This window comes from Podarcis raffonei, chromosome 1 (genome assembly GCF_027172205.1).
Source record: "Podarcis raffonei isolate rPodRaf1 chromosome 1, rPodRaf1.pri, whole genome shotgun sequence".
NCBI lineage: Eukaryota > Metazoa > Chordata > Lepidosauria > Squamata > Lacertidae > Podarcis > Podarcis raffonei.
In genome coordinates, this window is record NC_070602.1 from 96,825,970 (window position 1) to 96,840,313 (window position 14,344).

At 40.6% G+C, this 14,344-nt stretch overlaps 1 protein-coding gene across 1 annotated transcript in view; it reads right to left on the reverse strand.

Annotated features, from left to right (window-relative positions):
- Nucleotides 1-1,045: 1,045 nt before the first annotated feature.
- DARS1 (aspartyl-tRNA synthetase 1) overlaps nucleotides 1,046-14,344 on the reverse strand; it is a 48,252-nt gene continuing 34,953 nt past the window's right edge. The window contains exons 8-16 of the mRNA XM_053405674.1: nucleotides 12,334-12,445; nucleotides 10,718-10,852; nucleotides 9,240-9,387; nucleotides 7,022-7,168; nucleotides 5,361-5,403; nucleotides 4,944-5,024; nucleotides 4,550-4,661; nucleotides 3,539-3,610; nucleotides 1,046-1,598 (exon numbers count right to left, since the gene is read on the reverse strand). Coding sequence (XP_053261649.1) covers nucleotides 1,507-1,598; nucleotides 3,539-3,610; nucleotides 4,550-4,661; nucleotides 4,944-5,024; nucleotides 5,361-5,403; nucleotides 7,022-7,168; nucleotides 9,240-9,387; nucleotides 10,718-10,852; nucleotides 12,334-12,445 — 942 coding nt within the window. The 3' untranslated portion in view covers nucleotides 1,046-1,506. The remainder of the gene's footprint in view (nucleotides 1,599-3,538; nucleotides 3,611-4,549; nucleotides 4,662-4,943; nucleotides 5,025-5,360; nucleotides 5,404-7,021; nucleotides 7,169-9,239; nucleotides 9,388-10,717; nucleotides 10,853-12,333; nucleotides 12,446-14,344) is intronic.

A 14,344-nucleotide genomic window follows, 5' to 3' on the forward strand; every position in this document is an offset into this window, starting at 1 on the left:
AATAAAATTGTGGTAATAAGTAGTTATTTATAATCCACTTAGCAAACAAATACAGTTGGGAACGTGCACACGCAGGCAAACCCATTTTTAAAAATGTTTCTGGGAATATGCCAGTGCTTAGTACTCAGAGCTGGTCCATTAGCTAAGCTGCCTAACCTGGTTTCTCAACTGGGTGTCTTCATAGTCCTCATTTTCTGCACTTTCCATTTTTTGCCCAGACCTTTCATTTGAGTGATAATCCTCAAAAAAAGGTATGAAACAAAATATCAGTGTGTCATTTGGCTGAGTCTATTTAAGTGTCTGCAATTTGCACACACTGATTCCTGCATCAAGACCTTTAATTAATGGCAATGCCCCTGAAAATTAGGATACCATAATTCTGTACATACATTGGTACAACCCACCATCAAATCTCACATTGCGGCTTAATTGCTTGGAAACACTTAAAAATCTGGCCAGCAATTTAATAATAATAATAATTTTTTAATATCTCACTCCTGAATAAATAAAAAAACACAGAACTGTAACTATTAGCTCTTTTAGTTGCAATTTCAAAACACAAGACCAAATTATTGTATTTTACAGCAGCATCAGTGTGCATGGCACTTTACAAAAGAGCAGGTTCCAGTCTTGCAATCTCAGGTTCCAGGATTTACAATCTCAGAAAGTATGGGTAATGTCACTGAACTCTAGTTCCTACCGGCTTCAGCCCCCAAGCCCAATGGTCAAATATTATAGGAGTTGTAGTTCAGCAAGAGTGCCCCTGCCATGCTGTGGCCCTGAGGTTCCTCGCACCTGTTTTAAGCACATTCTCTTAAGGCTTACATACATGATAATCTCTTTTTATCCTCATTAGTCCTGTGAGATACAGAGGTTGAGAGGCAAGCCAGTTATTAAGGCTCCTAGCATAGTTCATTGTTCAGCAGGGATCAAGATAATTATGCCCTGCTTAAAGTTATTTTCTAGTATTGAAAACCAAGACAGAACACTGACAAAAAAATACAGACAAATTCTGCAATGTAGAAAAAAAGAGACAGACACAAAATAGTTAGGGAGTTTTATTGCAACCTGCATTTATAAGTATGTAAGATCAGAGTTCAGTATTTCCCATGTTAATTCTCAAAATAATCCGTTTCCAACTCACTATTTAGTCAATTTCTCTTACTACTGTTGATCAAATTCTACTCTGCTGCCATATTTTTAAAAAAACAAATGTCCTCCCCTTATTACACAACTATGAATTTTTTAAAAATTCAAGTGTATAGAAAGCTGTAAAGTACAAGATGATAACAGTACCCTTAACTTCAAATATGTTTCATAAAAAGATTACGTTTTCTGCAACACGACCCAGATCTGTTAAAATGGTTGGCTTCATTATTAGTAATAAATTAGTGGAACATTTGTTATTGTGGCACTTTAGTAGGTTAGATGTACATCCGTTGCATACTGCATTTATGCTATATTGTTCAGAGCAGGGAGCAAACTTTCAAACTCGCTCTGGTCTCCTTAAGGCGTTAGACGTTTAGGATCACGAGGGAACATGGACGTTTGCCTGACATTGCTCAGTCCAAGGAACAGCATGGTGACTCTTTCCAACCCTGTAAAATTAAATCCAGTCTCATCAGTTAGAAGACCAAGTGGTGTATACATATACAGATATACATGAACCAACAGAGTGGTTCATGAGTCACGTCAAGCTTTGTACTCAATGTGCTCCTCTGCTGTACAGCCAGGAGGGGATAGAAAGTTTTCACTTTAGTTGTTAATTCAATGCAATTTAACAGGTCATCCAAACCCTAATCCGTGGTTAATTGAAACAAACCAACCCATGGCTGGAAGGCAGCTTGTTGGGTTTGGATGGAACACCAAGCTTGCAGTTCATCACAAACAGAAGCAAACACTGTTTGAGCTGCCACACTTGCTAAAAAGAATTTTGTTGGAGGGCATCACCACACCCCAAAGCCTCATATGCACAGCAGGCTGCCCCATTAGCTTCTGCTGAGAGAGCTCTCATCCCTTAAACACTACCACATGCTCATTAGATCTGCAGCACAAACCATTGCATCGTAGCAGGCTAAGCTCAAAACCCACTGTGTGGATCAGTGCTACAAATTCTTCAAAAGATGTAATTTCTATTTCTATTGATATTTAAAGCAGCCTTATGCAAAAAGTACCACCAATCTGAAAGCCTGATATCTGAAGTTGTTTGGTTTTTTAGTTTGGCAAAGACGGGATCCAGCACTGTTTTTACCAAGAAAAGAATGCAGGAGGCACTTACAGGATATACTGATTAACCTTTCCCAGGCTCGCGGATTCTTCTCCGTAAATCTACCCCTAGCTGTTTTGCCTTTAGCCTGGTTTCAGAGCTTGGCTGAGATAAAAAGAGGATAGGAAGCAGAGGTGAGGTAGGTTAATCCCACCTTCTCTTATTCTGCAAATGCTTCCCTGGTCGTCCCCTCAATCAGCAATATGAGGGAAAGATGGGTTTGGGAAACCTGCATTTCCCTTCAAAATGTGAATGTCTGTGAGGCTGGTGGGGCTAGAGCCTGGAACAATTTTCCTTCTCAGCTGAAGCCACACCAGAACAGTTAGCAATGGAACGGTATCCCATTGCTTGCTGTATTTGAGTAGTGTAACATGGTTGTACAGTGGACGCTCAGGTTGCGAACATGATCCGTGCGGGAGGCACGTTTGTAACCCACAGCGTTCACAACCCGTGCATCTGCGCAAACTCGGGTCTCGATTCAGCACTTCTGCGCAAGCGCAAAGTGCAATTGAGTGCTTCTGTGCATGCGCCGAAACCAGGAAGTAACCGTTCTGGTACTTCCGGGTTCGGCACGGTGCACAACCTGAAATCGCGCAACCCAAAGCGTCTGTAACCCGAGGTATGACTGTACTATTTCGTGTTTGTCATGTGCTAATTACTGCCTGCAAAATTGTTCTTGTAAAATCAGCAAAGTTTTGCCATATAAAGCAAGTTGCATAACCTGTAAATGAAAAAGTGTTAAATAAATTGCCAGCTTTGTACTTGGGGGGGAAAAAATGTTCAAGTTTGGTCCAAATACAACCAGTGGAGGTGGGGGAGAATTAAATGAGTTTCGTCAAAACACACTGAGTATTCTAGACTTTATATCATTACCTCTATTAACAGTAGGGATAAATCTCCATCAAATAAACAACTGCTTTCTTTCTTCATCATTCAATGCCCCACTAGTGGGAAGGGGGGCTGGGAAGGAAACACCACTGCTAACAAGCAGTGGGATTTTCTCCTTTGATTGTGGGCTTTTGAATCTTGTCCGATCATTTCCTTTGATAGTTGTCTTGCAAAAAGGAAAGCAAAGCTTAAAGCATGGATTGTTTTATAAATCTCAGAGATAAGAAGCTTAGGATGTTTCTCAAACATACACATCCCCGGTAAATCCAGGTTAGCTTTCCGAATTAAGCTCAAATGCTATGATCATCTTTGTTGTAAAACTATCCTTCCATATGATGATAATCCAGGGCCAGAATACAATGAAAATAAAATAAGCTACGTTACCTATGCCACCACCAGCATGGGGAGGTGCACCAAAACGGAAGGAATCAATGTAAGACTTAATTTTCTCTAAATCTGTAAAAGAAATAGATTATTTTGCTTCACGTCCAATTCTCGTTAGCAGCACAGCAAAAGCATGCAGGATAAATAGAAAGAATACACATTAATCCAAAGTAGTTCAGTTTCCGGACAGCTCCCCCCCAACCCACCATTATTGTTTTGCACAAATCCAGTGTGCTTAGTAGCCAAAGCTGTGTTGATCCTTTTGTTGCTGTTTAAAAATTGACCCGAAGATATGAGCAGCAGCTCTGTTTAAGGGGTTACACCCCTACCCAAAAAAGTAAATCCACAGAACAGCAGGATATTGCTTTCGGCTTTAATATAGTACAGGGAAAGGCACCAGGTCCACTAGCCCCCAGGCCACCTGTCCTTTCTGAAACTGACATCCTACCTGGGGACAATATTCTTTGATTTCCCTTCAGCAACTAACAGCTGCACATTTACCAAATGATAAAATGATTACCCTGAAACACCTGCAGGTATCCAAATCCACTTTTGTGCATCCCCTGCATTTAGGTCTACCTGACAATTCAACATATTTGATAGTCCCCTGAGCTTTTGGATGGATGGAACTGAAATATAATTGTAGTGAGACTGACAAATATTGTACAGAATAGAAACTCGTGACCTGGGGAAAGTTCCCTGGAACAGGTACCCTTAGAAAAGTTGTTTGTGGCTGAAAACTTGTTGGACACATTTGTTATATGTTGCTAAGACACTTGGCTGTATTCAGACTAAGATCCTACACTTAGGGCCCATCAAAATCAACATAGTAAGTTAGATACCGCTTAATTTCAATGGGAAGTAACTTAAATTTGGATCTAACCATTATATTTATATACAAAGAATAAGGCTTCCGTTTCCTGCTCTAATCTCTCCTCTTCATATCCTTGTTGCATGCATTGATTTGAAAGTGAAAGACAGGAATATATATATATATATCTGAAATATTACCAATGCCATGATGCAAAGCTCTCTCAGTCAGCAGCTGAGGATCGTGAACTCGCTGAGCCCCAGACAAAATTTCTTCTCCCCTCATGAACATATCATAGGAGTTGGATGTTTTCTTTAAAAAAAGGTTGCATTTTAGTAACTAGCAGTTAAATGGTATGCAAAACTTGGCCGTTGTTACGCACAGATAAAGCCTAGAACATTCACAGATCAGTTCAGATTATGAGATCCATACCTACTCAACACCTGACTTTAAACTTACTACATGAATATGGTATAACTGTGGGACAAACTCCAGGCTAGACCAGTCCCCTATTGACACCTGAAAGTGGCCTGCAATGTTCTATCATATTTCACAGCAATCAAAACACTGATAAGCATGCAACAATTTACTTACAGGATTTGCTGGATCTGGCATTGTGTAGAAAGGTCTTACAGCCAGAGGGTATTTGTCAAGAATATAGAAGTCTGTGTCATACTGCAAAAGACCAGGTATAAATAAAATTAAGATAAATTTTTTTTGAAGGAAAGAGGTTTTAAAAAACAACAACTAAATAATACATATCTCAAAATCTGAGGAGTTTCACAACACATGATTTTGCTAATCAGTTAATTCCAACAAGTTTAAGGAATTTAAATTTGAGAGCATCACACAGGTTCTAAGACAGCATATTAAAAACACTATAAAATTCTATATGAATGACCTGCTACAAATGTTAACAATTTCCTGTGTCAAGCATACCTGTTCAAACTTGTTCCAAAAATATACTTTACTGCTATATTAAGGACTCAAAATAATTTTTAAAAGGTTTACCTTTTCCTTCACCAGTCGACCCAAGAGCTTTTCACTTGGTGTACTGAAAGCAAAGATTTTAAGGTTCAGGTTAAAGCAGCTTTTTTATAGTTCGTGTTTCTGAGTCTTTATGCACTGATCTTTGAAAAGCTGTTCAAATCCCACAAATGAGAAAATGCGTGTGTGGATCCACTCATGCCATTCAATTGTTTTAGGCCAACCCTGGATGAATGTGATACTGTATTATTGGTCATGAGAGCCAGACAAGCTCCAAATGTTGGATCAGGAGTGGCTGGTTTTATTGCTTACCACCCAAGCCTGCAGTGGGCTTTATTCCCTGCTGGTCTCTGCTTGGCCACATGACTAACAGGGACCAGACCAGACTCTGCAGTATGTTATGCAGAGGTGGCTATGCAGTCACTATTTCCATACTCCACTTTCATATACTGCATTCATAATAGTGCCTACACAATTAATTGTTTCGCTAAATGTGTCTGTGAGAACCAAGATTGGCTCTGGTATAGTACACTTCGTTTCCTGCAGTGGGAGTGCCCTCCCTGTATGCTTTCCATTCTCCAGTACACAACTGGCATCTTTAGGCACACTCCACCTAGGATCACGGGTTGAATTGCTTCAGGCAATTCAAAGCGCCACAGAGATTTTTTTTTAAAAAAATGAAACTACTATAATACTTATAGCAAAAGGCCCAACGCTACACGTTTTTCTTTTGCAGTAGGGTGGTCAGGACATTTGTTTACTCCTGAGATATTGTGAGCCTAGAAAGAGACGCATAACCATCTGGAGAAGCAGACAGAAAGTAAGCTGTCACTGCTTTACAGAATCGTGTGTCTTCATTATACAGAAACTATGTTAAGTCTAAGTAATATTTCCTAGGGATGCTTAAATGGGTATAAGACCCACTGACTCCAACGGATGCATTTCTGAATAAGCATGCATACAACCAAACTCTTAGGATGTTCAAGCCTCTGTAATGAACATAGTTCACAAACATGGAAGCCAGACTTCCTTATTTTGTGCAGAAGACAAATTTAATCAGAAGGCTTTCCATCATCTGTTGATTAACTGGACAGGTCAAATATTTGTTTTGGTAAATAATCACATCAACTTTTCTCCATTAAAGTAATTTTATGTTCCAGAATGAACTATTGTAATCCCAGGACTGAGGATTTTCAGTTTGTTTGTTTTTAAACAGACCACTGTTTACAGAAAGAAGAAGCTGTTACACTGCTCTGGGTGGTCTAGGATGAATTAAGGGACAAGAGAGAGACTTCAGGGCCACACAGATTTGGGTTGACCTGTTTATAGACAGCTCCCGGCTATACTGCACCACCAGGTTTGTTCCCTCCACTTAAGAGCTTGGATTCTGGAACAGATGTTTTATACTACTTGGAATGGTGAGAAACCAACATTTAAGGTGCTCTTCACACATCACATTCTTAACAAGGAGATTTATTTTAATGGGGTGTCTCTCTATTTTGTACATGAGTGCATAATGGTGGCAATTCCTATAGCTGGAAAAGTGTGACAGGCTTGTGTTGGCATTCCAGCAAATGTATGAACTGTTTTCACAGCGACATGTAATCCAAATGTAGTCCCAAAATGGTTACAATCTGCAATACCAATAGATATGGCACTAATCTTTCCCATCAACATGAGTGTACCTGAGATCATCTTCATCCCCCATCTCTACTCCAGCTTCCCGAAGCATGGCCAGAGCTTCTCGGTACTCCAGCCTCAACGTCGGCTCCAAGAACTTGAATGGTTCACATGGAAATTGTTTGCTCACAGTCTGGATCTCCGTTTGAAACCTTCACGTAAAAAAGATTGCCATTTTCAACAAAAGCAAAAACACAGAAGAGAAAAGGCACTACCCTTCTTCACCACAAGAGCTCACTCTGACACCATGCAACATTTATGATCTATGTTTTTCTGACTTCCTTCAACAACAAAAAAGATTGGATGAAATGCGAGGAGATTTTCATCATCAGATCTCAGGGCGTAAGAAGGAGCACATGCAAGACCCTCAGGTATTATGGGCCTAAACTATGAAGGGCCCTAAAGGCAAGCATTGGCATTGAATTTAGCCTGGAAACAACCTGTAACCACGAATCTCAAATAAAACAGGTTATAATGGAAAATCAATTTGGCTGCTGTATTCTGAACCAGTTGCTGTTTCCAGGCAGCCACACCCTGTCTTGAGGGCATTATGGTAGCCAACTGTAGGGGTTATCAGTAAATGTGCTACTGTATTCATATTGCTATTTTCCACAAAAAGCTGCAAAAAATTGTTGCTGCTCCTGGTCACAGTTTCAAGCTGGGCATATAGAAGGGGACTGTGGTCCAAGAGAATTCTGCAGCTGCAAGCCTAAGTATCCTCCAGAATGTTATGAAACTGTCCTGTATGAGGTGTGAGGCCAAAGTGGGAAACCATGCTAAGCCTTTGTAACAACAATACTAACTGTAATGTACATGGCTATGTGGCAGCCCTTACATCTGAGAGCAGCCTTATGGCCTTACCATTCCATCCACAAAACCTGTGGGTTGCCCTTCGACATAGCCCAGAAAGCTGTTGTCGGGAGGAAGACAGCAAAAGGAAACAGTTCATGGCCTACAACCTAATCCTAAAATGGGCCAAGGGGCTGTACATCATTCCCATGGCATATATATCCTTACCGTTCTGTAGTCTACAATAGGGAGCGAATGGATTTCATGCCAAAGGGATCTGTTTGGCTTTTCCCCAGAAATCTGAATTCCACCAGCAAAATTCAAGTGTAAATAGTAGTTTAGAAAGAGGGCTCGATGCTTCCAGTTAAGGAATGAGTGCATCTTCGTCCAGGAATTTATTTTCAGGGCCAAAACTTGAGCACTCAGTTCTTTCACCCCAACCCATTCCTGCAACCCCCCCCCGGCCCCAATTATCTTTGTTTCAGCAGCCTAGCTTGGAAACAAAAGTTGCTGCTATTGTTACACAACTCAGAATCAAATATCAAATGTACTTCAGATCTTCCAGAGATCTCCCAGTAGATCTATTCTCTGCCCTGGTCTAGAATGGGTTTGTGTGTGAAAGAGCTGAGTGCTCAGTTTTGGCCCTGAAAACAGATTCCTGGATGAAGATGCACTTGTTCCTTAATTGTAAGCGTATTCTCTGCCCACCCCTGGTCTATAAAAAAAGAATATTAGGGGCCAAAAAGAATGATACGTGTAGGTATGAGAAGAAATCTGAAAGGCAGTTCAACAGGGCAAGAACAAGTATTCACAAGCTGTATCAGACTAAAGGACCACACAGCCCAGCACTCTGTATCCAACACTGACTAGTTTGATGCTCACAAACAGGGCAATGAATTGAGAGAGTCACCTATGTTGTTTAGCGGCATAACACCTATGAACACAGAGGCTCCTTCTTAGCTATTATAACCAAGAAAGGCCTATTCATGAATCTATTTAATCCTTTTAAGAAGCCATCAAGGCAATGAATTCCAGCAGTTCATACTGCATTAGAGAAACATGAAATGCTTTTATGCTCATCTTTAGCCTGCTGCCATTCTATTATTTCACTGACTTATGGTCCATCAGTAGAAAGAAAAAGAGATTTCTCTCTACTCATGTGGTTCCTCGTATGCAAGATCATGCTTGTGCCCTGCTAGCAGACTTCAGTATCAAAAACTGTACTTCTTGCAAGATAGAAAAAGCTGAGATTTGGTGTACAGATAGTCAAAAGTTATCCTGACTACAGATCCATCTGGCAACAGGGTACTTTTATGACTGTTGCCTGTAAGACATGATACAAACTCTCTTTCTCACATTAGCTTTGGCACTCCAGACAACATTAAATAGCCTCTCATTTTCTATGGTTTCTATAGCATGTAATTTACTTCTTACCTTTCTTGGAGTCCTTTGAATATCTGCACCATGGTGTCTGCGATCTCATCCACCACCTCATGATAATGGTAATTAAAGGCCATTTCAATATCCAGACCAACAAACTCTGTCAGGTGTCTATGAGTATTAGAGTCTTCTGCCCTAAACACTATACAAAGGGGGAGAACGTTTTAAATTACTTTAAGATCCCGAACAAATGGGTCTCAGTAGAGACTAGCTTCAGACAGACACTCTAGCACCAAATTACTATTTTAAATAGACAGAACAATAGCTCTTATCTGAAACAGGACTCTAATCTCCTGCCAGAGAGACCCCTGTTAAACACCAAAATGGTCATTGTGGTAGTAAAATTTCTGCAAGTGACTCTGAATCCTGGCAAGGAGGTGCTGTTGGCTCCCCTGGGAGATAACAGTTCAACAACAGCTGTCCATGCTCTGAGTTGGGAGCTAAACCACTAGATCAGGACAAATACAAGGCTCTTTTTGTGACTTGAGAGTGCAGCTTCTATCTGTAAACCGCAGTCTGTGCTATTCCCAAACTTGTGAAGATTTAGAACAGTAACACACACCAGTGTGCATGTCCTTTGAACACCATCAAGAGACAATTTAAGCCAACAATGAAGTCAGTGAGACTTACAAATATTTTTGTATTATCTCAGAATATTTCCCCAGTTCATATATTACACAGGGTGGTATTTCTCCTGCCATGGAAAAGTAGCTTTTATCTCTATCTCCACCCACATTTTATATTATGGTACCTATGATCCAGGGTCTCTGTGTCAACCAATACTTTGTGCAATTTCTCTCCATCAAAAAGAAATAGGAGGGGGCAGGAGCTAAAGTAGTGCAGCGTTGGTGTGCAGCACTTGGTTCTTATATTCAAGAATATGTTTGGGGATATGAGGTGCACGGATTGCTCTACAATACAAAAATGAGTACAGTACTCCCCTGTAATTTATAGCTCAGGGAAGGGGAGACGGAAGATAAGCACATGCTATCTATGATGATAATCCAAACTGATATATTGTGAAAAACCAGAACATGAAAATATTTTGCACCGTCTAATTTAGGATGTATTGATTTTCAGCAAGCCCACATTAATAAAACCTCTAGGGCTGCCAAGCTTGTAGGCTTCTATTAAGTTCATCGAGAGATTAACCATTACAGTTGCAGTCATCTTTTTCTCTGCCAGGAAACAGCTGTATGATACTTCCAACAACCACTAGAGAACACCATTGCTCTGTTCACTGTTCTCGCGTCAGCTGAAAATATTACATTTGTTCCGCCTGCAAACCCTGTCAAACTGCCATATGGATTAGCAGCCTTTGCATGAAACTTTTGTTTGGTTTGCAGATTAGAAAGGAAAAGGCCTCGCAATGCTCAGTACGTGCATAACCTGAACATTTAGTGCACGCTGGCTCCAGAGACATGACTGTTGCATTAGTAAGAAAGGGGGGGAAACAAAAGAGCTTTCCTCACCTGGCCCAATGCAGAAAACCTTGTCAAAGTCAGCACAGATACACATTTGCTTATAAAGCTGTGGGGACTGTGCAAGGTAGGCACTGCTTTTGAAGTAAGAAACAGTAAACACATTGGCACCACCTTCGCTGGCAGCTGAAAAATAAATGCATTTATCTATAAAACAGGAGCAAACTTAAATGATGTATTTTTCTTGATTCCTTCAATTACTGCATGCAACTGACAATTCAGCAAGTACACTTTCAGAGATGAAAATGGAGTGTTTAAACACTTTCTCCCAGGGTCAGAAGACACCAGCCAGTGCCATTTTGCTGACTGAGGTAAATTAAAGGTGGCACTTCCCCTCCAACACTACCACCGCTCCACATATAGAAGCTGCCCGGCAAATGAATCTTACTTCAACACGGTCAATAGGATAGCATCAGACAGACCCAACGGCATTGTTCTAGGGAGGGTATACACAGCTCTAATGTCCAGCAAAGGTGAATGGCCTCAGAGTTCAGGAGGAATGGCTGTAGGGACTGCTGCCACCGCCCCAGCACCTGAAGCAACTGCCACACACTACCTAAAAATAGGGCTGGCCATAGTAATAATGCCTGACACATTTGGTATCACCTAGGTCTGTGTTGTTAGGGTCGACAGACCCAGGCCTTCTGCAATATGCTGGAATGAAGAGCAACCTTCCAAGCCCGATTCTCACCTTCTTTCCCTATCTATGGTGCTAAAATGGACTTAAAACCAAGACAAGCTAAAATGCCTGCTCCAGAAGAGGAGGAATGTGGCATGAGGCATTCAGGTGGGGTTTTATAGGAGAAGGGAGGAACTGCAGTAAGAATGTTGCATTGCAATCCATATTTTACTATTTCCATTCCTTTCCAGACTATGGATTCTGGCTTCACACAGCCAATGGCAGTGAGAGGGAGCAGGTGGGTGGCTTGTCTGTAGGTCCCAGCGGGCACATGAATTGGCTGTTGCCAGCCACTGCTGTAACTACACTATATGGTTTGTTTTCTATGCTTGTTATATTGCCTTTGGTTGAAAGCAGCCTTGCATTTAAGCAGTAGCCTAGTAGCCACCGGTGACAAGGAGCTCTGTGTAGAGGAGTGAACAGGCTGGCAAAGAAGAAATGAAGCAGTATATCCACCCTGTGTCCAGCAAACAAACCAAGAAAGGAACAGGAGAAGCCCCCCCCCCCCCCGCAAAATGAACCAAATACATAAATGCAAAAATTAGCTGCTGTGGGAAAGATAGATCTCTCTGTCTCTCTTCTGCCAGCCCCAAGCAGCCTAGGAAGCCTTTCTGCAGGCCAGCTCATTTTTCTGGGCTTCAAGACTGGTTAAACAGATGTAGAAACCTACACAAAATGCTAAGGAATAAGCCTGTTTCTCTACCCTGAGATTACTGGAGAGTGCACCAACTTTTGTTTTTCCAAAGGATACAGCAGCATCTTTTTAAAAAAGAAAAGAAAAGAAAAGGTTTTAATGTGTAATTGATTACTTAAAAATCAGTGAATCCTCTATGGTTTGATAATATACTCCCCCCCCCACCTGCACAATAGTGTACTGCCTCCAAAATTGCAAATTTATTTGAATCTATTACAAATAACCAGTACATACCAGAAATAATCTTTGGAGTCTGAATTTCCACAAACCCCTTGTGAATGAGTGTTTCTCGAAAAAGCTGGCAAATGCCAGACTGCAGGCGAAAGACAGCTTGGCTAGTGGAGGTCTGTTAAAGAGAAGATATTACACTAAGATTTCTAGCTTTATTTCACTTGCTGGACACTGTTTGAATTTTATCAGGACAACAGATTTCATTAAACAGTTCTCTCAAGAGAAATTTTTATTACCCAAAGGCCTGCAGAGGAAACTTTCTGATAGGTTTGCACAAAAAGAGCAAGCGAAGCTGCTAAAAATCTGTACCAACAGTTGAGACAAAGGGGTTGGTTAACTTGTATTCATCATATAGATATACAGGTAAGGCGTTTAGACAAAAGTTACAAAGGTACAACTGTCTTCTATAGAACGACATTATAGCATTCTGCTACCAATAGCTGAATCCGCTCTACAGTAGTCGTTGCACTCATCCATAATGAATATATAGAAGTAAAAATAATGCTTAATGTAAACTAGATGAAAAAACCAAATTGATAAAATATATTGAGAGAGGCTATACAAAGTCACCCACTCCCGTCACCCACACACAGCAAAGAAAAGTCAGCTCAATACAGAGTTGAAGGTAAAATCTAATGCAGTGATGGGTGTGTGGGGGGGGGAAACCTTCTGCCATTTCTCCCCTCCAATACAATAGTTCTTCTTCCAAAACAGAGACAAGCTTGATACTCCTCAGAGATCACAGAGATTGCTTGCTTGCAAAACAGTTAACATACCAGCATGCTACGCAAATCAAGAACCCTGAGGTTTATTGTGAAGAAAAAATAAAGAATAGTTAAAAGCAAACCCACAACTGCGTTGGCAACATACAGCTGCATGTGTCTATACAGTAATGGCATTTTTTATCCTCCCCTTCCCCCACCATCTGTGCCTCCTAAATAAGGATGTGCGTCACTGTTCTGTTTACTGCAACTTTTTCAAGATGCCTACCTTTTCAGTTAGGTTGAGATGTGTGGTTTTTCACATGACATGACGCCAAGCCACAGATGTGCAGAAACGAACACAAATGTGATACATCTGTCAGGGTTTTTTTGTTTTCAAATAAAGTTGCTTTTTCATTTTTGTTTTGAACACAACGGACTGCATTTTTTAAACCAAAGCTTGCTTTCATTTCTTCACTGGAAAGTTACAGATTCTAGTTAATTAAAATAGTGCGAGAAAGTGGCTGGTACCATCTTTCTGGTTTGGTTTCCCACCCCCTTCTGTTTTGTTTTTAGCCACGTGAGATCTTAACCACAGTCGCACTGCGTTCCTAAAGTAGAGGGATCAGCGCAACCTGACTTTGTTTTCAGCTGATTGGTGGAAATAAAGTCTGGCTTGAAGTGCAGAGGCTCATCTCTAACAAACATACAGGCTCATCTCTAACAAACATACAGGCTCATCTCTAACAAAGCTGTGCAAAGTACAGGAGGCATAGCTGCAAGGAAGCACAGCATGAGATGTGCTTTATGTGACGCACACACGACTGTGTTCTGCACAAACAAAACAAAAAGACTCGTAGAAGAGAGTGAAAACTAAGCAACCACCAGCGGCTTAGTCTCACCACAACCACCCCATAATATATTTAGCCTACATTTAAAAATATATACAAATGCTTGCACAACATGTTTGTTGGAGAGCACTTGATTTGCTGTCTTGCTAAATAATAAGAGCAATGGACTGAATATAGAGTTTGGCTTTTGGGTTCATTACAACAGCCTGAACGTATTATACAATCTGATGAGCTATTTTGTTAACTAGGCTAGTACACTATATGATTAGTACAGTACAGTATAGTACAGTATATGGGGAAACCCAGCCAGATGGGCAGGGTATAAATAGTGAAATTATTATTATTATTATTATTATTATTATTATTATTATTATTATTATTATTACTAAGTGCTGCCAGATCTACACTGCATTTTAGTTTACCATCAAAAATAGTTCTGCTGTAAAAAAACCTAACCATTTA